This window comes from Microcaecilia unicolor, chromosome 1, assembly GCF_901765095.1.
Source record: "Microcaecilia unicolor chromosome 1, aMicUni1.1, whole genome shotgun sequence".
Taxonomy (NCBI): domain Eukaryota; kingdom Metazoa; phylum Chordata; class Amphibia; order Gymnophiona; family Siphonopidae; genus Microcaecilia; species Microcaecilia unicolor.
Window position 1 is genome coordinate 567,621,869 of NC_044031.1, and position 24,345 is coordinate 567,646,213.

Genomic DNA, 24,345 nt, shown 5'->3' on the forward strand with positions numbered 1-24,345 from the left:
CCCTGGGCTCTACACTTCCATGGGGTCCCCATGGGCTAGCATGTGTTTCTCTTCTCTCCACCCCCATCTGGTCTCTTCCTCACATTCTTGGTAAATGCATTTTTCTTTGTAGAGGGTTGCCAGTACACCAGTGATTCAGACATGCTGCTTTTGGCATCCTCAGTGTTCTCCCTCTGCTGCAGTCTGCATGGGCAGAAACAGGAAGTTGCATCAGAGGCGGGGCAGACTGTGGCAGAGGGAGAGCACTGAGGAGGCCAAAAGTAGCATGTCTGAATTGCTGCCATGCTGACATCCCTTTGAATGAAAAATTAATTTCCTAGGAAGGTAAGGAAGATGCTACATGAGACGGGAGGGGAGAAATAAATAACCAAGGGTGGGGGGAAGAAATACTGGGCTCGTAAACATAGTAAAGGGAGAGAGATGATGGATGATAGGATGGAGAGAGGGAAAAAAAAGAGAGAGAAGTTGGATGGGGGTTGGTGCAGAGGGAGGGAGAGAGGGAGATACTGGATGGGATGGCAGTTGTGAAGAGAAAGGGTGTTTTCTGGGGGGGGGGGGGGTGGAGAGGGAGGGAGAGAATTTGGGAAAAGAAAGTGAGAGATGGTCAACTCAAGGTTGGTGGGGAGGGTAGGATGGGAAGTTTGAAAGAGAAAAGAAGAGTAGGTAGACCTGGGGTGATGGGTGGGGAGGGAGGGAGAAATGGTGGATTTGGGGGTAGTGGAGAGGGAGGGAGGAAGGGAGAGAAGTTGGGAAGAGAAAGGGAAAGATGGTGGGCCTGGGGTGGGGGGATGAAGGGAGAAATGCTGGATGGGAGGACAATCTGAAAGGAAGAGAAGTTGGACCTGGGATTGTGAGGGAGAGAAGGAAGAGAAAGGGAGAAATTTTGGGTCTGGGGGTAGAAGGGAGGGTGAGGTACTGAACATTGGGATTGAAGGAGGGGGGAACAAGTTGTTGCATTGGGGAAGGGGAGGGAAGAACAGAAGATAAAAAGAGTAATGATGGACCATGGAGGTGGTGGGAGAGAGAGGAGGAGAGATGGACCCATGGGGGGGCATGAGGGAAGGGAGGTGGAATAGGAAGATGCTAAGGGGTGAAGGGAAAGGGACAGGAAGATATCAGGCAGTGAGACTGGGGTGGGCTACAAGAGCGAGAGAGGGAAAGAAGATTATGGAAATGGTGGAACCATGTGGGAGAGGTCAAATGGGGGTGAGAAGATGAATAAGAGGAGAATAGTGACTACAGAGGTAGAAGTGTAGTAATGAGGAGTAGATAGAATGAGACTGAGAAAGGAGTGAGATGGGAAATGGGAGAGAGACTGAGAAGAAAATTGATAGGTAGCTGAAAATTTTAAAGAAGAGTCTGTCAGAGAGTGAATTTGAGTGGACAGAGGCAGAAAAGGGGAAAAAGAGGAAATAGCTGAAATGGAAAAATCAAAATGTTAGAGACATGTGTAGTGAGGGAATGGAGAAAAGAGAGAAGAAAAAGAAAAATGGACAGCAGACACTGAAAAGAGAATTAGCAGAAGACAGAGAAGAAAGCAGAAAGAGAAAAAACTTGGACCAAGATGATGGATAAAATAAAATGTCCAGGCAACAAAGGTAGAAAAAAGTGTTTTATTCTGAATGTATTAACTATGATAAATTTATTATGATTAAATTTATTATTTATTTGTGTTAGCTTTAAGATATGTACATCAAAGGTGGTTTTTGTATTGTATTGTATTCAGTGGCATAGCCAGATGGCTGACCGGGGGACAAATGCAAAATTACGCACATTGGGAAAAATAATACAAATCATAGTTTTCTGATGCTAGGGTGCACCTTGGGTGTCAGCACCAAAGAAAAATATCTAGGTGTCATTGTAGACAATACGCTGAAACCTTCTGCTCAGTGTGCGGCAGCGACCAAAAGGGAAAGGGAATGGGACTTATATACCGCCTTTCTGTGGTTTTTCCAACTACATTCAAAGCGGCTTATATATTATATACAAGTACTTATTTGTACCTGGGACAATGGAGGGTTAAGTGATTTTCCCAGAGTCACAAGGAGCTGCAGTGGAAATCGAACGCAGTTCCCCAGGATCAGAGTCCACTGCACTAAAAAACAGAATGCTAGGAATTATTAGGATATAGATGGTGAATAAGACCAAGAATACTGTAATGCCTCTGTATCGCTCTATGGTGCAACCTCACCTTGAGTAACATGTTCAGTTCTGGTCACTGTATCCCAAAAAAGATTTAGAGGGGCATTTTCGAAAGAAATGTCTAACTTGGAATTTGGACGTCCATCTTTGTTTTCGAAAATACCATGGACGTCCTTGGATTTTCAAAGGCAAAGACGTCCAAATGCAAGACATCCAAAACAGACGAGGAGTCGTTTAATGGTTAGTGCAGTGGGCTTTGATCTTGGCAACATGGGTTCAATTCCTACTGCTGCTCCTTGTGACTTTGGGCAAGTCAAATGCACAAGGTGCATTTTTGGATATGACATCTAAGTCTGAATTTGAACATTTTTTGTAAAACAAAACAGAACAGGAAAGGTCATTTTCTACAAAAAAAAGTCTGTCTTTTCCTTTTGAAAGTGCTGTTTGGAAAAATGTTTTGTAATTTCTGGGAGTCCCTCTAGTGGTCATCTGGTCATTTGGGGCACCTCTTGTGTGGGGTAGAGGAGTAGCCTAGTGGTTAGTGCAGCAGATTTTGATCCTGGATAAGTGGGTTAAATTCCCACTGTAGCTATTCCTTATAAAAACAAGTCTAGCTCAAAACATCTAAGTTTTAATCTTGGATGTCTTTGTTTTGTTCCATTATTGCTGAAAGACATCCATGTCTTAGGAACGCTTGTCCTGCCTTGAACACGCCCCTAGCATGCCCCCTTGAGATTTGGACTTCCTTCTGACGGACTTCAGAGAAAGACATACAAAAAGAGGTTTTGATAACACTGATTTGGACGTTTCTGTGAGATAAACGTCCAAATGCTGATATGTTACTTTTTGGACGTCTATCTCTTTTGAAATTGAGCCAGATAGTGGAATTAGAAAAGGTTCAAAGAAGTGCGAACAAAATGATAAACAGAATGGAACTTCTTTCATATGAGGAAAGGCTAAAAAGGTTATGGCTCTTCAGCTTGCAAAAGAGACAGCTGAGGGGAGATATGATTGAGGTCTACAAAATTCTGAGTGGAGTAGTATGAGTAGAAGTGAATTGATTTTTTACTTTTTCAAAAAGTGGAAAGACTACGGGACAATCAATTAAGTTATATGGAAATACGTTTAAAACAAATAGGAATATTTTTTTTTCATTCAATGAATTGTTAAACTCTGGAACTTGTTGCTAGAGGATGTGGTAATATTGGCTAACGTTTCTGGGTTTAAAATAAGGTTTGGACAAGTTCCTGGAGGAAAAGCCCATAGTTTGTTATTGAGGCAGACATGGGAATTCACAACTTACCCTGGGATTGGTAGCATGGAATGTTGCTACTATTTGGATTTCTGCCAGATACTTGTGACCTGGATTGGCCATTGTTGGAAACAGGATAAAGGGCTAGGTAGGCCATTGGTTTGACCATTTGACCCAGTATGCCTATTCTTATGTAAGTTAGGACAACCTTTTTCTGTCAGAACGTTATCACTTACTTAACCAATTAGTGGGTCAAATATTGCTGCTAACCTGTTAAGCACCAGCTGCCACTCTGCCCATAGACTGCCTCTGTACTAACCAGACAGTGCAGGTGTCTTTAGTGCTGGTATTCAGATTCACTGTCTAGTTAAATGTCACTGTATATCAGCGGATGGGTAGGCACAAGTGATTTAACCGGGCAGGAGAAATGGAGGAAATCTCCTATGACCAGAATTGTTCTAATCAATCTTCTATCACAGTGCATCTTTTTAAAAATGTTTCTGTAGTTTTAAAAACATTAATAACAATTTGAGATATTTCCACTGGGCTCAATAACAAAGACAATTCTATTTATTTATTTTCTTTGATTTGTCTCTACCAATCTAAACAGCTTATTGCAATTTGTACAGCATAGGACATATAATAGAGTTTACAAGGAACATCTTAAGGCAAAACATTATACAATCAGACATATTAAAACATAAATCAAAGATGCTACCCTTAAAATAAATAACAAGTGAAACTCTTACATTGCAAAGAAGGCCTAGAAAGAAAACCAGGCTTTACATTGTTTTAAAAAAGCCCAGAGAAGAATCTATTGCTCAAATGTCATGTAGACTATCATTCCACAATGACAGAATAATGCAAGAGAATGCCTTTTTTCTAGCCTCTTTCAAGAACATATCTTTAGGCCCAGGAACTTGAAAAAATAAATCCAGTGACGAATGTAATCAGTGGATTGGAGTACATACATAAACCATCTTTTAAATATTGGGGTACATTGAGTTCAATATCTTAGACACCATGGTCAGGATATTAAACAACCCTAAAGCTTACTGGAAATTATGTTATTGAAGGTCCTTTAATACCTGGGAATGTGGGTCTAGGGCTTGAAATTAATTGTATGTGAAATAACAGTCATTTAGACAAACCTAGTAACAACAAATTACATTAATCTAATCTAGACAGCACTGTATCCTATACCACTTGCACAAAACCTGGAAATTACAAATTAGTTGACGATTTAACAACTGAAATATGTTTCTGTAATGTCATTTCCTAGTCTGTAATAACTGGTATTTTAACATCTGATTGTACTTGATTCAATCATCCTTTAACTGATGAAACATTAAAGTATCATGTTTAGCAGGGGCCCTAATATAAAGGACCTCTGTCTTCCCCGTATTCAGTTTTAATGTGTTCTATCATAACCAGATGCTTAAATCAAATAAGTAGCTCTGTTGTCATTCCAAATTTGTCATCGTTCTTCCTCCAGACAACAGTGAAATCTGAATATCAGCATAAACGTAAAATGGTAATTTAATCTTCCTAATAACCTTACATAGCAGACACAAATAAATACTGAACAAGACCGGGGTGAGGGGACTAACTCCTGGGAACAACACAAATCAATGCCCACAGATTAGAACATACCGTACATGTATTGTCCCAAACATTAGTATTACAGCAGGAGAGTGAACGGCAAAATCTAATCAATAGTAAATTATATTTTTATAAAAGTTTTTTTAACAGGCATTCCATCTTCTCATAGGTTTCACCCTTCCGACAAGTAGAATATAGAACGAGCTCATACCTTCAACATTGAAGGTATGAAGGTATTCTTCAGCAGGACAGTGTCAAAGCTCTCAAGAAGCCCAGGAAGAGAACAGAATTTACATTTCTACTAAATTCCTCATTAACTCATTCAGTAGTGTTAACAACACTGTCTCACTTTTGTGGTGTATCCTAAAACCAACCTGCTTAACAGACATATAGAGGGGCATAATCGAACAGAAACGCCTATTTCCATGGGCGTTTATCTCCGAGAACGGGTCCGTGAAGGGGCGGGCCGAACCGTATTTTTGAAAAAATGGACGTTTTTGAGCTGGGCGTTTGATTTTTTTAGTGATAATGGAAACTAAAAACGCCCAGCTCAAAAATGTCCTAATCCGAGCCATTTGGTCGTGGGAGGGGCCAGGATTGGTAGTACACTGGCCCCCCTGATATGCCAGGACACCAACTGGGCACCCTAGGTCAGTGTGGTGGACTTCAGAAAAAAGCTCCCACATGCATAGCTCCCTTACCACGGGTGCTGATCTCCCAACCCCCCCCCCCCCCCCAAAACCCACTACCCATAAATGTACAACACTACCATAGCTCTTAGGGGTGAAGGGGGCACCTACATGTGGGTACAGTGGGTTTTGGAGGCTTCCCATTTACCAGCACAAGTGTTACAGGTGTGGGGGGGATGGGCCTGGGGCCACCTGGCTGAAGTGCACTGCAGTACCCACTAAAAGTGCTCCAGGGACCTGCATACACGCAGGCCTCTAGGACTTGTTACTGCTGTATAGCATTGGCACACCAGTTGACACCTGAAGACTAATCTCTCCAAAAACGTCCTTTATTGGAATAATCACGTTTACTCACAGTTAACTGCAGATCAGAGGTTGTGCCCCACTGGCAACGAGTCTCCATGGTACTGAGATTAGCAGTAGGTCAGAGCTGGCAGAATGTTGTACAATGCCCTCTTTCAGCCATATTCAAGGTAAGAACTAAGTTCTGTAACGTGGCTAACACAGGAAGGGAAACTAAAACTGGCTTACAAAAATGGCCACTACCGCATGGACTACAACAGGAAACACAACAGGGCACACTGACCCAGTAGGCAGGGGGAAAAGCACCATGGGAGAAGAGCTACCAACTACCAACATCGTGAGACTGTAACACAAGCTAAGGAACTCACAGAGCCCAATACTCTACACCCACCACAATGCAATGCTGATGTGACCCTGTACTGCACCCGAGAGCCACATCTGACCCAGGGAAAGACTGTGAGAGGATCGAACACATTCTGCTGTCATGGAGGTGGGTACAGCATTTGAGGCTGGCATACAGGCTGGAAAAAAAAGTTTTTAAAGTGGGGTTTTTTTTGGTGGGAAGGCGTTATTGACCACTGGGGGAGTCCGGGGAGGTCATCCCCGATTCCCTCCAGTGGTCATCTGGGCAGTTGGGGCACTTTTTTGGGACTTGTTCGTGAAGAAAAGGGTCCAAAAAAAGTGACCCAAAATTGCGGTAAAAACGCCTTTTTTTTCGATTATCAGATAAAGACGCCCATCTCTCCTCGGCCGATAACCACGCCCCAGTTCCGCCTCCACCACGCCTCCGACACGCCCCCATCAACTTTATATTCGTTTCCTCCGCGACTGAGTGCAGTTGGAAACGCCCAAAATCGGCTTTCGATTATACCGATTTGGGCGCCTTTGCGAGATAAACGTCTATCTCCCGATTTAGGTCGCACTATAGGCATTTTCTCTTTTGAAAATAAGCTGGTTGTTCTCTCTCATCATTCAACTTAATAATTGGAAGGAGGATATTACGGAAATCTAGTGTACTAATATTTACAGTAACTGTCAAAAGGGAGATAATGTTAAAATGAGGATGTGATACAAGCAGTTAATTTTTTTTTTTTTTTTGGTTTGAGTTTCTGGAGCAAACGCCCATAAAGCATTAAGGTAGATTTGGGGAAAGCCACTGCTTATCGCAGATAGTAAGCAACATGGAATCTAGCTACTTTTGGGGATCCTGTCATGAACATTTGACTTGTACTGGCCACTGTTAGAAACAGGCTTTATGGATCATTATGGCAATTCTTAAATTCTTATGCTCCACCACATGCTATTCCCAGATAAGCTAAATTTGATACTAGGTAGTCATTTTCCAGAATCTCATGTGCCAAGTGTCTTTTCCAACATGGACCAGATCATTTTAAATATTTTCTTGCAACTGTTTGTTGTTGGATTTAGAACATCATATTGTAACTTCTATTTAAATCTCTCTCTCTCTCAACTATTATTTTTTTTTAATTTGTGCAAATGATTCAAAAATAATCATTCTTGATGGAATTCAAAAAGTTTGCTAAAAAAAAAAAAAAAGCAAGTTTTACATATGAGCTGGTAACTAGTGAAATTCTCTGGAGTAGCCAGTTCATTCCCTTTTGTCTGCTATGTCACCTTTCTCCAACTTGTCTCCATCTGCCTTTACCATTTGGCTATCTTACCCTAGCTTCAACCCAATCCTATTCCATTAGCCATTCTCTTCATCCTCCAGTTCCCCAGTCCCCCTTCCTCCATGCCCCAGCAGTTAATATCACTCTCCCCGCCTGTTCTTCTAGCCCATTAATCATTCTCTCCATCCCTCTCTGCACCTAGCAGTCACTTTCACTCTCTACCAACCACCTCTCTGACTTCCCCAGACCCAGACGTTATGCTCACTCTAAAGCTGGTACACCAGAGATTGCCCACGTCCTTATGCAAGCCTCTTTATCTGTGGAAGCCCAAAGCTCCAGGGTAGTTTGCAGAAGACAGGGTCTCCTTTGGGGTCAATATCTCCAAATGTGCTAGTCTTGTACATGTCATGATGGTAGCGAACCTCACTGCTAAATCATGGAATATAGGAGTACTTGCATCATACAAAGAGCGTGTTCTGCTCTTTGTTCCAGTTTTTCTTAGACTTTCTTTATATACTGTCTCTATTTAAAAATTGGGTTTGTAGCATAAAGGCAGCAGTATGTTAGCTCATCTTTATCTATATAGGTCCACTTAACTTTAGATAAAGCTCTTTCATTTACCTATGTAGTCTATCTCTTACTGCTGTGAGTCCATGAACAAGTTCACCTTGGCCAATATCTGCAGCAGGGATGTTATCTTTAATTGCAATGTCTACACTATTGCTACCAACATCTGTAAACCTGGTATTAATCTATGTTAGATCTTTCTATTTTGAGTGAATAGTGGCCAGTGTATGTTCTCCTTTTTCCTTCCTACTGCTTTTAATTGTAGTGTTGCCTTTCTAAAAGTTGCTATACATTTATTGCAATGAGATCACCATGTGAATGTAGCTATCAAGACTTAGGAAAAGTAACTTATTCTCTCTCATTCCGAGAATATTGAATATTATAGTTTTCTGTTTTTTCTTTCTTCCCTCTCTTTGGGCGCCTTTTGCAAAGCTCAACTAGTGATTCCTGTGCAGCAAATATGATGAAGCCCATTGGAATTGAATGGACTTTCTCACATTTGTTGCCATGCTAAAATCACTAGCACAGCTTTGCAAAAGGAGCCCTTTATTTTAAAATATTTTAACGTTTGTAAACCACTCATATGTAATTGATGGATGGATGGTATATTAAATATAACTAAAATGTAAAAGTACAGCATTTAACCAGTTTTCATGCTGTATTTTATGTTAGGCTCTCCTCAATCTCTCTTTCCCAATGGTTCTTCTAGTTCAATTATTTATGATTCTCACTCATAGCCGAGCATTCCTGAAGTTAGTGCCTAAGGTGGCATGTTCACATCACCCTTCAGCAATAGTTCACTGCTCCCTACCACTATTATACATACAGATTGTAAACTGTGTTGATTTTAATCCCAGTCATTCAAGCAAAGATGTAAAAAAAATGTAGGAAAAAAACTATAACGTACAGACAATCTAAAATGTAATCATTAAAAAAAATTGGAAATGCTAAGGACTTCCATGTGTTTATAAACTGCAAACTGTAGTTGTTTCTATTCCCACTGAAAATAGATCATATAAGTTTGCGATCAGCAACACTTTTGGACAGAATGCCAGGCAAGTATAAATACATATATGCAAGACAGAGAGACTTGACTTGTCCTACCACTAGTAACCCTCCATATATCTTTCCTAACTTCCTTTTCTTACCACTACCATCATCAATAACCCCCCCTCCCCCAGTCTTCAAACTCTATAATGCCACCATCATCACTACTTATCCCTGTATAATCCACATTGCCTTCATCAGTCATGACCGGTATTTCACCCAGTGAAACCACTAATTATTACTCCTCGTAAATACCACCACTCTCCTTCTTTGTGCAATGCCATCTTTATCGCTTTGCTTTTGGAAGGTTTCCTGGGCTATATCTATCATACAGACAGGAAGGAAAACAAGAAGGAGTAGGAATCTTGAACAAAAATCTACCACCCCATATAGGATTTTATTATAGACACAAAATTAGAAAATCATTCAGTGAGATTCAGCTAAACTTGACTGGAAGACAAAAATGTTTAGCAAATAGTTTGAAATTAGAATGAAAAAAGTAGCACTTGCCTTGTCCTAAGTTTGTAGGGTGAGGATGGCCATCGTACAACGATAAATAATCATATTCCTCTTCTAAAGCAAAAGATTGAAAAGCAAGTTGTATTCTGTTTCGTTCTTCTGCTACTATAACCCACGTACAATTTGCACCATTTGGATATCCATATGGAAAGCCTGGGCTTTCTATGGTGCCATTGAGTCCCTTTAAAGTTCCACCACACGTATAAATAAATCCTGCAAAGTTAAAAGGAGACAATTAACTCAGTAAGAAAATATAACACAAGTATACATATTATATTAAAGTTTAAGTAACAAGAACAAAAAGACAGACAACATGGTGCCAATGTACTTTTGATATGAAGCTATACTAACTCACCAATCTAAAAAGCTATTTAATGCTATTCTCTTTTTAGTTCTCTGCTCAGACAACTTTTATTTTGAACTGTAGACCTGCAGTGAGTTCAAGAATGAGCTCTTCTGCTATGCTCCATTATCTGTGTTATATATTTTGTCATGCTTCAAAAAAAAAAACAGGGCATTTGGCTTCAGCTACAAGATCACTGTAACTCTCTTCTTACAGCCCTGAAGAACAAGAACAATGCTTTGAGAAATATTAAGCTGTGATAATCTGGTTGACACTTCAGATTGAGATGCCTAAACACATATTATATATGCAAGCAGTAACACGCAAATGAATTGTTAAAAAAAAGTAATTTTTCATTGTGCAAATTCATCGTAAGATAATTCATTTTAGAAGTACTATATGCTGAATACATGTGGCATGCATTCCACACATTTAAAAAGTATATGGCATTCATGCTGAATGCATATGGTGTCCATAGAAACAGAGAAAACAATGGGGCCCTTTTACTAAGCTGTGGCAAAAAGTGGCCTGTGGCAGTGCGAGCGCGTCTTTTGGGCGCGCGCCTGACCAGTTTTTGCCATGTCCTAGAAAAGGGCCTTTTTTAAGGTGCCCAAAAATGGGCTTGCGTCAAAATAAAAGCTAGCGCGCGTCCATTTTTGGTCTGAGACCTTATCGCCACCCATTGACTTAGCGGTAAGGTCTCACACGATACCCGGGCGGTATGTATGTAGTGTGCCCAGTGCAGTTTGCCAATGGGTAAGCGCCATGTGGCAGAAAATAGAAGACATTTTCTATCGTGTGTATTCGGCACATGCCAAACTCAGAACTACTGCCTGGGGCACGCGGTAGCTGGCCAATAATGCTGATTTGGCACACGTTGAATGTGCATAGGCCCTTATGCACCGTTGTAAAAGGTCCCCAAAGGCAGGTAAAGACCATATGGCATATTTATTATTACTAGCATTTGTAAAGCACTGCCAGATGCACGCAGTGCTGAACACCTGACACAAAGAGACAGTCCCTGCTCAGAAGAGCTTACAATCTAAATAATACAAATGACAGTTACGAGTGAGGGAAGTAATGGGTGAGAAGGAAGGAAGGGACAAGGGGAGGGCAATTGAGTAGTGGCTAGGAGCTAAAAAACAGCAGTGAAACGGTGGGTTTAGTCTACCCATCCATTCCAACTACTAATCTCTATCATTTGTTCTTCTTCCTTAGGATTTTCTGTGCTTGTCCCATACCTTCCTGAATTTAGATACAGTCTTTGTTTCCCATACTTCTACTGGGAGACCATTCCGTGTGTTCATCATCATCATTTCTATAAAGAAGCATTTTTTTTAGATTACTCCTGAGTTTATCCCCTCACCTTCATCCTATGTCCCCTCAATCCAGAGTTTCCTTTAAATCGAAAGATGCCTGCCTCCATGCATTTATGCCACAGAAGTATTTAAATGTCTCTTATCTCTCCTCCCCCACCTTTTTTCCAAAGTACACATATTGAGATCTTACAGTTTATCCCAATAACCTTTATGATGAAGACCACTACCATTTTAGTAGCTACCATCTGGGCCAACTCCATCCTGTGTATTTCCCTTTGAAGATGCAATCACCAGAGACTCCTACAGTATGCTGAGATTTGCTACGGCAGCCTAGTGAGACTGATGCAGGAGGTCCTGGCAGCCATATTTATTTATTTATTTATTACATTTGTACCTCACATTTTCCCACCCATTTGCAGGCTCAATGTGGCTTACAACGGTTTGGTTTTGGCCCTTAGCTTTTGGCCTTTTGGTCTTGTCCAGCTTAAATACCTCTAGTAAAGAGACATTGAAAGATTTTATCTTAAAATCTGGTAAACGTATGAAATTGACTAGAAATGCAAGAACTTTGATTGACTGTTCTTCGGAGATGTCTCATTATATAGAAAGAGTAAGTGGCAATAGACCACCTTCTCAGAAAAGGAAACAAGGGCACCAAAAATGTAACTTAAAACCTATTGTTCTTTCTCCTTTTTGTCTGAATCAGTGTTACTTATTTTCTGTTGTTATTTTAATGCCAGGTCTGTAAGCAACAAATATGATTTATTCAGAGATTTTGTTGGGGATGCAGACCTAGATTTGACTTTTAATACTGAAACTGGTTGGCTGATTTTTCTGTGCCTGTAATTAAGAACGTATGCCCAGGGGCGTAGCCAGATGGCCAATTTTGGGTGGGCCTGAGCCCAATGTGGGTGGGCATGGAATTTGCTCCCCCCTGGTCCCCCTCTGGTTTGCTCCTCTCTCTACCCCTCTCTACCCACAAACCCCAAATATTAAATACTTAAATATTAAATACTGAAGATTTCCTCCTCCTCCTCCAGCAGCCAGCACTCTTCCAAATGGCAGCTGGTAGGACTTGCCTCAAACTGAGGCTGCTGCCAGCAGGCCGTGCATGCTCAGTGCTTTTGCATATGCGAAAACTGAGCATGTGCATAAAGGTTGGTCTCAGCGTCAGCTTAAGGCAAATGCTTCTGGCTGACATTTGGAAGAGTGCTGGCTGCCAAGGAGCCACAGCAAGATTGTCACATTTTGGGTGGGCCTGAGTCCAAAGTGGGTGGGCCCCAGCCCACCCAGGCCCACCTGTGGCCTCGCCACTGGTATGCCCTCCAGGCTATTCTATTATTCTTTCTTTTTGTGAGTCAAAATGGAGGGAGAATTAACGGTTATTTATAAAGATTGTTAAATCTATTTTTGTAGTTAAAACCTATGTTTTTTCAGGTTTAGAGACAATGCTTTGTCAAATGCCCACCTCTAACACTGTGAACTATTTAGGTTTTTTGCTTGTTTACAGAACACCAGGAACTTGGTCTTCAATATCACCTATTTTATATGAACAGATTCTTGATGCTTGTACTAGATTTTCTAAATTAGCAGTTTTGGGTGATTTTAATTTGCATATTGAGAATGTTACTGATGGTTCTGTAAGAGACTTTTGTCAATTATGAGTGACCTACAATTTGACATTTGTTTGACAATTCCCACCCATTAAATAGGACATGCGTTAGACTTAGCTTGTGCCAGTGATTTCTTTTTGCTGACATTTTGTAATTGAGAGCCTGTGTTGTGGTCATATCGTTATTGTTGTACATTTACACTAAATTTTCCCTCTTCCCAATTAAAACCAGTTATTTTTCAAAATACTTGAATTGGGAGAGGAAAAATTGACAAAGCATGCTATTGGTCTTTGGTTGTTTCATCCTTGAACACAACGGAAGTTGATCCAGAAGATGTACTTCAAATTGGAATGTTTCCATTCTGTCAGTTCTAGATGTTGTGGCTCCTGAACGTAATGAGGGAGAAACAGAAAAGCTAAATCTCCCTGGTTCTCTTTAGAATTACTAGAGTTAAAAAAGACATTGTTGTAGATTAGAGCATAGCTAGTGAAAACCAAAAGAGGAGTCCATTAGAAATAAATGGAAACAATTGTTAAAACAGTATAAGCATAATTTAAATTTGGCCAAAAGATCTTATTACTCAGCATTGGTGGGGTTAGAAAGACCTACTCTTAGAAAGTGTTTGAGTTAGTACATTATAATTTATGTTTCCTCTTTCTCTTAATATCATTCAGCCCTCTGCAGAGGTACTGGCCAATTACTTTGCATTTAAAGTTAACACTAAATAATTTATTTGCAGATGTTCCTGGTACAAATTATGATTATGTAAACTACGCAACAGATTCAGAAAATATTCTGGCATATAGATTTTTGGGCTACCTTTAATTCTGTTTCTGTTCCACTTTACTTCCATTGGTAAATAGATTAGACTGTTCAAATTGCCCCATAGATAAGCTGCCTTCTTTTCTGTTGAAAGATCCCTGTCCTGAATTACTAAATTCAGGCTTCTAATTTTAGACTTTTTGCCAATATTCCATTTCTCTCTAAATTGGTTGAATTTGTTGATGGCTCTCAGTTATCTGCTTACATTGATAGATTCAATTTATTTCATGGATCCCAACATGGGTTCCAACCTTTTCACAGCACTGAGAGATCCTTTTACTAAATAGTGGTAAAAAGTGGCCTTTGGAAGTGTAGGCATGTGTATTGGGCATGTGCCGTGCCATTTTTACCCTATTTGCAAAATATGGCTTTTTTAATGGGAAGGGAAAAGTGCATGTGGTAAAACTGAAACCAGCATGCATCCAAACTGGCCTGAGCTCATAACGCCACCCACTGATCAAGCAGTAAGGGCTCATGTGCTGCATGTGTGGGTGAATTGGTCATCACGTGCCAACTTCCAATTACCACCGGAAATGACACATGTGGGAGGAAACAGATAAATAAATGGCCCTTTTACAAAGCATGTTAAGTGCTGCATGCATGCAGGTTGCACCTAATGAGACTACTGCCAGGATACCACACCCATGGTGGTAATTTTAGATGTGGTGCATGCCCATCATGCCTGGATGATTTATTTCCTCCCACATGCGTCATTTCCAGCAAAATTTGCAGCTGGCGCGTGCCAACCGGTCACTGCATGTGTAGCACATGAGACCATACTGCTAGATTAATTGGTGCCATTAAGGGCTCAGGTCGGTTTTGGATGTGCGCCAGTTTCAATTTTCCTACATGCCCTTTTCCTGTCCTATTAAACAAGCCGTTTTTTGCAGACCCAGTAAAACTGGCCAGTGCACACTCAATACATGCACCTACACTAACGAGACCACTTTTAACCGCAGTTTAGTAAAAGGACCCCTCAATCATCCAGGCATTATGGGCACATGCCCAATTTAAAATTACTGCCAGGGGGTGCGGTAGCCTGGCAGTGGTCTCATTTAGGCATGCACTGCACATGTGTAGCACCTAATGCACCTTTGTAAAAGGGCCCTTGAGACTCTGATGTTATCTGTGACCTTTGAGGTTACACAGGTTCTGTTTTGGGGTGGTCAAATGGTGCTTCTGCAATTTGACATCTCTGTGAACCATGAAATATTATTAAATTTACTATCCAGCTATGGACTGGTGGATTCAGTGTTTTGTTGGTTTAAGTCATTTCTGACACACACACAATATACTGTTTTGAAGGATTTTAATTTTTCAGCCCCGTGGATTTCACCTTGTGGCATTGCCCCAGATTCTCCTATTTCCTCTCTCCTATACAATCTTTATATGAGCACCTTGGGACAGCTTTCCTTGGGGTCTCGTGAATTGTTAATGTCTTATTTTTCTTCACTCAACGTGTAATTAAACTCTGGAATTCGTTGCCAGAGAATGTGGTAAAGGCGGTTAGCTTAGTGGCGTTTAAAAAAGGTTTTGGACGGCTTCCTAAAGAAAAAGTCCATAGACCGTTATTAAATGGACTTGGGGAAAATCCACTATTTTTCTGGGATAAGCAGTATAAAATGTTTTGTACATTTTGGGGATCTTGCCGGATATTTGTGGCCTGGATTGGCCACTGTTGGAAACAGGTTGCTGGGCTCGATGGACTTTTGGTCTACTTGTGTACTTATGCTGATGATATTTTCCTCTTAGTTCCAGTTGAGCAGACTATTGTTTTTCGTTCTTCTATGTTATATACATGTATCAAGAAAATTGCTGCATGGTCTAGTGCTATGTGACTTAAATTGAATGAGGAAAACAACGAAGATGTTATGGTATTGTTTAAACTATTTAAACTATTCTAACATTAGAACTATTCTAATATTTAACAACTATTGTTTTAGAAGATGGGCAAACTTTATAGGCTGATAGAGTCTAGAATCTTGGGCTTGACTCTTGACTCCTGTTGTCAATGAATCTCAGATAAACAACATCGTACGGAAGCCATATTTTAAACTTAAACAGCTTTCAATTGTTACATTCTTACTTTTTACAAGATCGTTTTGTGGTAATTGTTCAATTGAGAATCTTAGCATTATTAGATTACGGTCATTTGTTATACTTAGGTGCAGCGGCGAAGCACATTTCTATCCTTCAGCTAATTCAAAATTCTGCAGCAAGACTGATTTATGAAAGGTCTAAGTTAGAGAGGGTATCTGTTTTGTTGGCCAAGTTGCATTGGCTGCCTATTCAGGCAAGGATCTTCTTTAAAAGTGCTTTGTTTTTTTAAATCTTTTTTGGCATTGCTATGGTGATTTATCAGAAAAATGTGGGCTTTTAAATAATAGTTCTTCCTCTCATTTGTGTTATTTCCATCTGATTTTATGTGTCTTTTTTGTTTTTCTGCTGTTCATTTTGGAATAGCCTTCCTGTTATGATTTGCCTTTGAAGGATTTTTTTTGTCTTTGGAAGGCTCTGAAACGCATTTATTTAGAACATAAGAGTAGCCATATTGGGTCAAACCAATTGTCCATCTAGCCCAGTATCCTGTTTTCCAAAGAGTGGCCAAGCCAGGTCACAAGTATCTGGCAGAAACCCAAATCGTAGCAATACTCCATACTACAAATCCCAGGGCAAGCAGTTGCTTCCCTGTCTGCCTCAATAGCAGACTATGGACTTTTCCTCCAGGAATTTGTCCAAACCTTTTTTAAACCAAGATACGCTAACCACTATTACCACATCCTCCGGTAAGAGTTCCAGAGCTTAACCTATTCATTGAGTAAGACAACATTTCCTCTATTTGTTTTAATGTATTTCTATGTAACTTCCTCAAGTGTCCCCTAGTCTTGTGCTTTGAACGAGTCAAAAATCGATTTACTCTACTCGTTCTACACCACTCAGGATTTTGTAGACCTTGAAGTTAACTTGATGAATATGTTGCTGTAATGTTTGCATTTTAAATTGAGATGTTCATTGTCAGTTCCTGAAGAAAGTTCATTGATTTTATAATTTGTTACCTTGCCCTGAATTCTGTTATAGAAGAGTTGGTGGGTTATAAGTATATGGTAACATACCATACCATACCATACCATACCATAACCTACAGTCTATTGGATTCCAAAAAACTGCACCATCCTCTGTTTTAGATGTATTTCCATTATTTTTCTTACCTCAGAGGTGATATTAACTGGCCTGTAGTTCCCAACCTCTTGCTTTCTTGCACTTTTGTGGAGAGGGACAACATCCACTCTTTTCTACTACTACTACTACTTAACATTTCTAGAGCGCTACTAGGGTTACGCAGCGCTGTACAGTTTAACAAAAAAGGACAGTCCCTGCTCAAAGGAGCTTACAATCTAAAGGACAAAATGTCAAGTTGGGGCAGTCTAGATTTCTTGAATAGTGGTAAAATGGTTAGGTGCCGAAGGCGACATTGAAGAGGTGGGCTTTGAGCAAGGATTTGAAGATGGGCAGGGAGGGGCCTGGCGTATGAGCTCAAGGAGTTTATTCCAAGCATGGGGTGAGGCGAGGCAGAAAGGGCGGAGCCTGGAGTTGGCGGTGGTGGAGAAGGGTACTGAAAGGAGGGATTTGTCTTGAGAGCGGAGGTTACGGGTAGGAACGTAAGGGGAAATGAGGGTAGAGAGGTAAGGAGGGGCTGCAAATCGAGTGCATTTGTAGGTTAGTAGGAGAAGCTTGAACTGTATGCGGTACCTGATCGGAAGCCAGTGAAGTGATTTGAGGAGAGGGGTGATATGAGTATATCGGCCCAGGTGGAAGATAAGATGTGCAGTAGAGTTCTGAACAGACTGAAGGGGGGATAGATGGCAAAGTGGGAGGCCAGTGAGGAGTAGGTTGCAGTAGTCAAGGCGAGAGGTAATGAGAGAGTGGATGAGAGTTCGGGTAGTGTGCTCAGAGAGGAAAGGGCGAATTTTGCTAATGTTATACAGGAAGAAGCGACAGGTCTTGGCTATCTGCTGGATATGCACAGAGAAGGAGAGAGAGGAGTCGAAGATGACTCCGAGGTCATCTTCCAGTTCTCTAGGACCTCTCATGACTGTAAAGAAGCATTTATGTACTTTTATGGGTGAAAACACAGCCACTGGAAAGTGAAGCAAGAGTTTTCTTACCTACTGTAAATAAAAGTGCTTATTGCATACAAAACATATCTCTATTGTTTTGGGAAAGTGGTGCAGTGGAGGGATCCTGGAAGTTTCTCCTGCTTCTTTGGGTTTCTAGCTCAATCAAAACTTGGGCTAGGATCCGGTGCATGCCCCTTCACTTGCAGTGATGTGGCATTTGTTCCCCTATATTATAACCCTCCCCCACTCACCTAGTTTAGCTGTTGTAGTGACAGTCCTTGGCAAAATGGCAAGCATAAGGACTTCTTCTGGAACCCTGGAATCACGGGGCCCTATATCTGGTTATTATGTGCCACTGCTATATAGTGATTAGTATTGTCTTCCCATAGAAAATGTTAATGCTGCCTTCTCAGTATCCCTGTTTTCATTCTTCCTAGACCAAGATAGTCCAGGTAACTGAAGATCTAATCTGAGGATTGAGCCCAGGTCCTATACATGCTCTGTGAGTCATTGCCACTGTGCTAGTCCAGTCTCAAAATATTTTAACAGCATAGAGAAGTCTTTCAGTTAATGCAGTTGGCATATGTGCAAATATTTTTCTCTCCTGTAATTTACATTCTCAGTAAATAATGTTTGTTTCCTTTTTTAAAAAGAATTTTAAATATCCTTCAGCAGATCATATTGATGATGCTGCACCATCTGTATGCTCTTAAATACAGATAGAATGCCATACTTTCTAAGAAATAAAAGACCAGGAAACCATTCCGGAGTTTGCTGTCTGTTGGTAATTTGGCACGACTTGTTCAGAACATTTCCTGTAACTGGATGAAGCTATGATTGCTGTTACAGTTAATTTTTAAGATTATATGGAACTGGTGACTGCAGTGCCAGCAGTTTAATGAGACTTCTTAAATATAGCTTGTGGGACAGGAAAAGCTGATGGGGCGGGGAGGGGAATTTGAAAGAATAAAAGCAAGGAGATGATCTGACCTTGACAAAGGCCTATATTATATTATATTATATTATATTATCTGCTGCAAAGCCAGTTTGATGGAATGGTTTTCAGTCATCAACATGTGCTAACTTCCTTACTGCATGCCAACATTTGGTATTAATAAAACTAGCATCATACTGGATCCAACTGATTTTTATATCATTAAGGGACTCTTCTACTAAACTGAGGAACTTTTGCACATAGTGCATGGGTAACATAAAAATTAATGTGTAGTAAGTGCAAAAGTTATGTGGTAAATGCAGGGAGTGTGACCTCTATCTGTCCTGTATTTACCACAGACCACTGAGTAGAGAATGACATGGGAGCAAAGTGTGTTCCTATCCCCGTGGACTCTCTCCCCATTGCAGTGGGCTCTGTTCCCGTCCGCACAGGCTCTGTCCTCATATCCATAAGGCTCAAACACTTATGATTTTATATTTAAATCTTTTTATTAAAATATGAAAAGGAACAATATTCTGTATAATGATCAATTGAAATAACCCTCCCCCCTAACTCCCTCTGCCCTTCTACTACCCCAAGGAACCTTAATCCACCCTGTTAAAATGTCCAGGGGGACAAAATACAACTCACACTATATGCCCTATCAGGGCAGAAATATACCCTATGAAGCACTAACTTCCCTGCCTTCCACAGTCCTTCCCACAATAGAAAATGTCCTCTCAGAAAGCATATTGTAGCAGGAATGCACAGGATACTCCATGCAAATTTTGCCAGTTTTCGTCAACACTTTTGCTTGCTTCTCTTCAATGTCCCTATAGGCCTCCTCTATGTATCTATCTACCTCAGCTCCTCCAAATCTGTTACTCTAGCCTCAAAAGAATGGAGTTGTTCTCTGAGAGCTAGGAGCTTTCTGCATCAAACACATACATATGACCTCTCACCAACTGGGAGATAATTATGCATGTGACTCTCACTGCTGGACTATTGTCTGCATCTTAGTATTATAGGGGTGTTAAATTAAACTTCTTAAGGTACTAGGGATATCAGATGAATATAAAGAGTCTTAAGATTATATGGTGTGATTTGTAATTTATTTAGTGTTTGCTTCTCAGAAGCTAATTACTGTAAATGTAATTAAAACTCTAATGAAAACACTTCTCTTGTCCTAATTATTATAACTGACTATAAATGAAGAGTTGAGCTAGGAGTGGGTGGGAGTTGGGGAGGGTGGGTGGGAATGAGGACTGAACTAAACCCTACTGTCAGTGGTGTGCTGGTAAATGCTTAACAACAGGCTCTCTCCCCGGTCCCCCTCTGCGCCCCCCTGTCCCCCCCTGCACCCCCCCAAATTGCAGAGCTGACTATAGCCGGGGAGAGGGGGTGGGGGTGGGGGGTGGCAATGCATTACTCCAGGAAAAAAAATTAAATGATCCCAGGTTCCAATCTAATTCATGTTTAATGTGCGATAAAATGCCATAAATAAGTAAATAAATATAAACGTTTAATGTTGAGCACCTGATTCTCAAAGTGAACATATTCCAAACACTATAATGAAAATAAAATGATTTTTTTCTACCTTTGTTGTCTGGTGACTGTTTTTCTGATCATGCTGGCCCAACATCCGATTCTGCTGCTATCTGTCCTCTTAACTCCGTTTCCAGGGCTTCCTTTCCATTTATTTATTTCCTTTCCTCCTTTCTTCTTCATTTCTGGTCCTCAGCTTCTGCCTATTTTCTTCATCCATGTGCAGTTTTTCTCCTCTCTTCCTTTTCCCTCATCTCATCTCCTTCCTCACTCTTCCCTCCCCTCTATGCTAGCTGTGATTTATAGAAGAAGCTTATCTTTTAAGCTGTGGCACACTATTCTTACTCCAGTTGGGGGAGCATTTAGGAAAGGGGAGCAGGTCTTCTTTTCTTTAGTGCAAACCACAGGCAACTGGCCATGAAGGGTGAGCAGAAATTAATGCACTAGGAAACCTGGGTGGCCTCCTAAAGTCATGCAATTTTCATTAGCCTTCTGGGGGAAAACCTTGAAAAGTAATAGCCGGTGGCCAGAGCAGAAAAGAGCATCAGCTAACTCTAGGCAACCCTTGAACAAGTTGGCAGCGACATTCAACAGCTGTTCAGAGTCCACCATCAATGGAGGAGGCGGCTTCAGTCTTTTCACCTGAAGGAAGGAAGGAAGGAAAATCCGTCCCCTGTGGTGCTCACCGTCACCCCGACCTAGACACATCCCGAGACGAAAGGGTCACCGCTCACTCACCAGCCACAGGGTGTCTGACCCCAGCCTCACCCCTCCCCCCTTTTACCAGATGTAGGGGGAAAGGCGCGACAGCTCCGCTTACCTTCAAGTCATTGACGATAGTCTGGAACAGCCCCCCCAGCACGCTGCACTCCTTCTCCAGACCCGCATCCATCTTGACTTGCTGATAGAAGGAGCGGGAACCAGACGCCACCGTGGTTCTTCTCACACAGGAAGGGCGGGAAGAACTCTCAGCGTGTGACTCACAGCAGCAGCAGCTGCCCGCATGGTGTCTGCCGGCGCGCCCAATCACAGAGCACCACCGCGAGACACAGGAAGGAAACGCACGTCCAACCACCTGGCAACAAACTTTCTTCCTGCTGTGCTGGGCGCTGCGAAGCGGCTCACCCTGCCTCAACAACCGGCTCGCAAGATGTCATAAAATTAACAACCGGCTCTTGCGAGCCGGTGCGAGCCGGCTCCAGCACACCACTGCCTACTGTGCCTTCTAGAGACTCTTAATGCTGTGACAGAAAATTCAAGTTTGCAGAACTTTAGTAAAGTTTGGTTAGTTTTGCATAACTCTCTGGACCAGAGTCTCTTCCTTGAGTGAGAATGAAATCCATTTACCCCCTAGACTGGTAAATGAAAAGGAGAGAATAGAGTAAAAGAGAAATAAAGCCTCAGTTCAAACCCCTACAGCCTTACAGATTTTTATCTGGCCCCGGCCTACACTCAGCCCAGTAATTTATTTATTTATTTATTTTATTGCACTTGTACCCCACTTTTTCCCACCTATTTGCAGGCTCAATGTGGCTTACAAAGATCTGTTATGGCTTCACCATTACAGGGTAAAATATACAATTGGTGTTACAAATAGATCAAGGATGACAAAAAAAGAGTTAAAACCTTTTGTGAAGTAGTGTGGTTTCTTTGTGGCCCTGGTCTCAGGATACCCCAGACCTGTGACAAGCTAGTTGCTGCCCCAAAACTGTGTATGTGGTGAGACCAGGGTTACACCAGTGATGTGGAAATGTTTTTCTTTAAGGCATTTAATAAAATAGAAATAACTGCTGTAGTGTATCCTTTCTGTAATTAGTATTTGCCTGTCAATGTTTATATTGGTGTGGGATCTTCCATCTAGATTGATTCCTATCTCAGAAGCCTCCTGGCTTGAGGTAAGTGTGGCAGCTCCCATGCTAAAATTCACACCAGGTTTGCAAACATGAACTCAGCTCATGACTACGCTAGGCAAGCAACCTACTGATTGCACCAGGCCGTGGAACTAACTCATGGCTGGAAATAGATATCAATGGAACCTCTGCCACCAAAACTATAGTCCTTGTTACATCAGCTCAGATGTCTCCTCTCTGCCAGAGATAGAGACATTGATTAGCCTCACTACAACACTGGCCAATATAGGAAAATCAAATTGTTCTTTCTCTGTTTCCATGTGCTAGAGAAAGGAAGACATAACACCATTCATCTGGACTAGTCTGACAAGGACAAAAAGTAATATGGGTGCTTATGTAATTCCTTGTGGGGTTTACATTTATATTGTTTCAAGTCTGAACTTAAATGTTGTACAGACACAAACACCACAGGTTAGTTAGCATGGAAAGCAGATTCTAGGAGCAATTCATATCTTTATTCATAATTTTGGGTAGATGGTGAAGTGAGACAATGGGAGTTATAATTCAGAATGATTATAAGGAGGAGAAAAGATAAAAAGTCCTCAGTGCTGTGGTTGAACCAATACATGTAACGATGAGTACTGGAGTAGACTTTCCATCTTATTTTCGGGAGATGGGCGCCTTTCTCTCATGGGCGCCCAAATCGGTATAATCGAAAGCCGATTTTGGGCACCTCCAACTGCAGTCTGTCGCGGGAATGAACAAAGTTGATGGGGGCGTGTCAGAGGCATAGTGAAGGCGGGGCTGGGGTGTGTTTATCAGTCGAGGAGAGATGGGCGCGCTCGGCTGATAATGGAAAAAAGAAGGGCGGCAGTTGCGAGAATTTGGGCCGCTTTTTTTGGACCCTTTTTCTTCACGAACAAGTCCCCAAAAAGTGCCCCAACTGCCCAGATGACCACCGGAGGGAATCGGGGATGACCTCCCCTGACTCCCCTAGTGGTCACTAACCCCCTCCCACCAAAAAAAAAATAACTTTAAAAACCATATGCCAGCCTCAAATGTCATACACAGCACCATCACAGCAGTATGCAGGTCCCTGGAGCAGTTGTTAGTGGGTGCAGTGGACTTCAGGCAGGTGGACCTAGGCCCATCCTCCCCCTACCTGTTACACTTGTGCTGGTAAATGGGAGCCCTCCAAACCGCCCCCAAAACCCACTGTACCCACATCTAGGTGCCCCCCTTCACTCATAAGTGCTATGGTAATGGTGTAGAATTGTGGGGAGTGGGTTTGGGGGGGAATTGGGGGGCTCAGCACCCAAGGTAAGGGAGCTATGGATTTGGGAGGAATTTTAATTTTTAAAAACTTTTTACAAGTGCCCCCTAGGGTGCCCGGCATGTGAGGGGGGGACCCATGCACTACAAATTCTGGCCCCTCCCATGACCAAATGCCTTGGAGTTGTTCGTTTTTGAGCTGGGCGGCTTCGGTTTCCATTATCGCTGAAAACCGATACTGCCCAGCTCAAATCCGCCCAAATACGATGCATTTGCCCGGCACCAACCGTATTATCGAAACAAAAGATGGGCGCCCATCTTTTTCGAAAATACGGTCTGTCCCGCCCCTTCACAGACCCGTCCTCGGAGACAGTCGCCCATGGAGATGGGCGTCCGCGTTCGATTATGCCCCTCCATGTCATTAAAACTGATATCTGAGAGAAGCCACATGTACTTACTTAAAATAATAATAAAAAAAAGAACAGATTTCACTGTATGTGATAAAGTCTACTCTTTGTTACAGAGGAAAAATAGCATAATCTGTCAAGAACCAAATATAGCCTGCAGCTAAATAGCTGACATTTAATATACTGCTTTTATAAAGCAGTATATGCTAAATAAAGGTCATGGGGACCTCTTTCATATATTCAGAGGTAGATGAGTTTTCATTTCCAACAGCTAATTGAAACCTTAGTGCCTTAGGCATTTAAATTCATGATAAAATTGATTAAGCATGCACATTGCAAATGTTTATATGCCAAAATGTGATTTACTGGG

General features: G+C 41.5%; 1 protein-coding gene across 1 annotated transcript in view; it reads right to left on the reverse strand.

Annotated features, from left to right (window-relative positions):
- The window catches only part of CSMD3 (CUB and Sushi multiple domains 3), a 2,043,988-nt gene that overhangs the window by 1,845,143 nt on the left and 174,500 nt on the right, over nucleotides 1-24,345 (reverse strand). Inside the window, exon 2 of the mRNA XM_030189879.1 lies at nucleotides 9,740-9,965. Coding sequence (XP_030045739.1) covers nucleotides 9,740-9,965 — 226 coding nt within the window. The remainder of the gene's footprint in view (nucleotides 1-9,739; nucleotides 9,966-24,345) is intronic.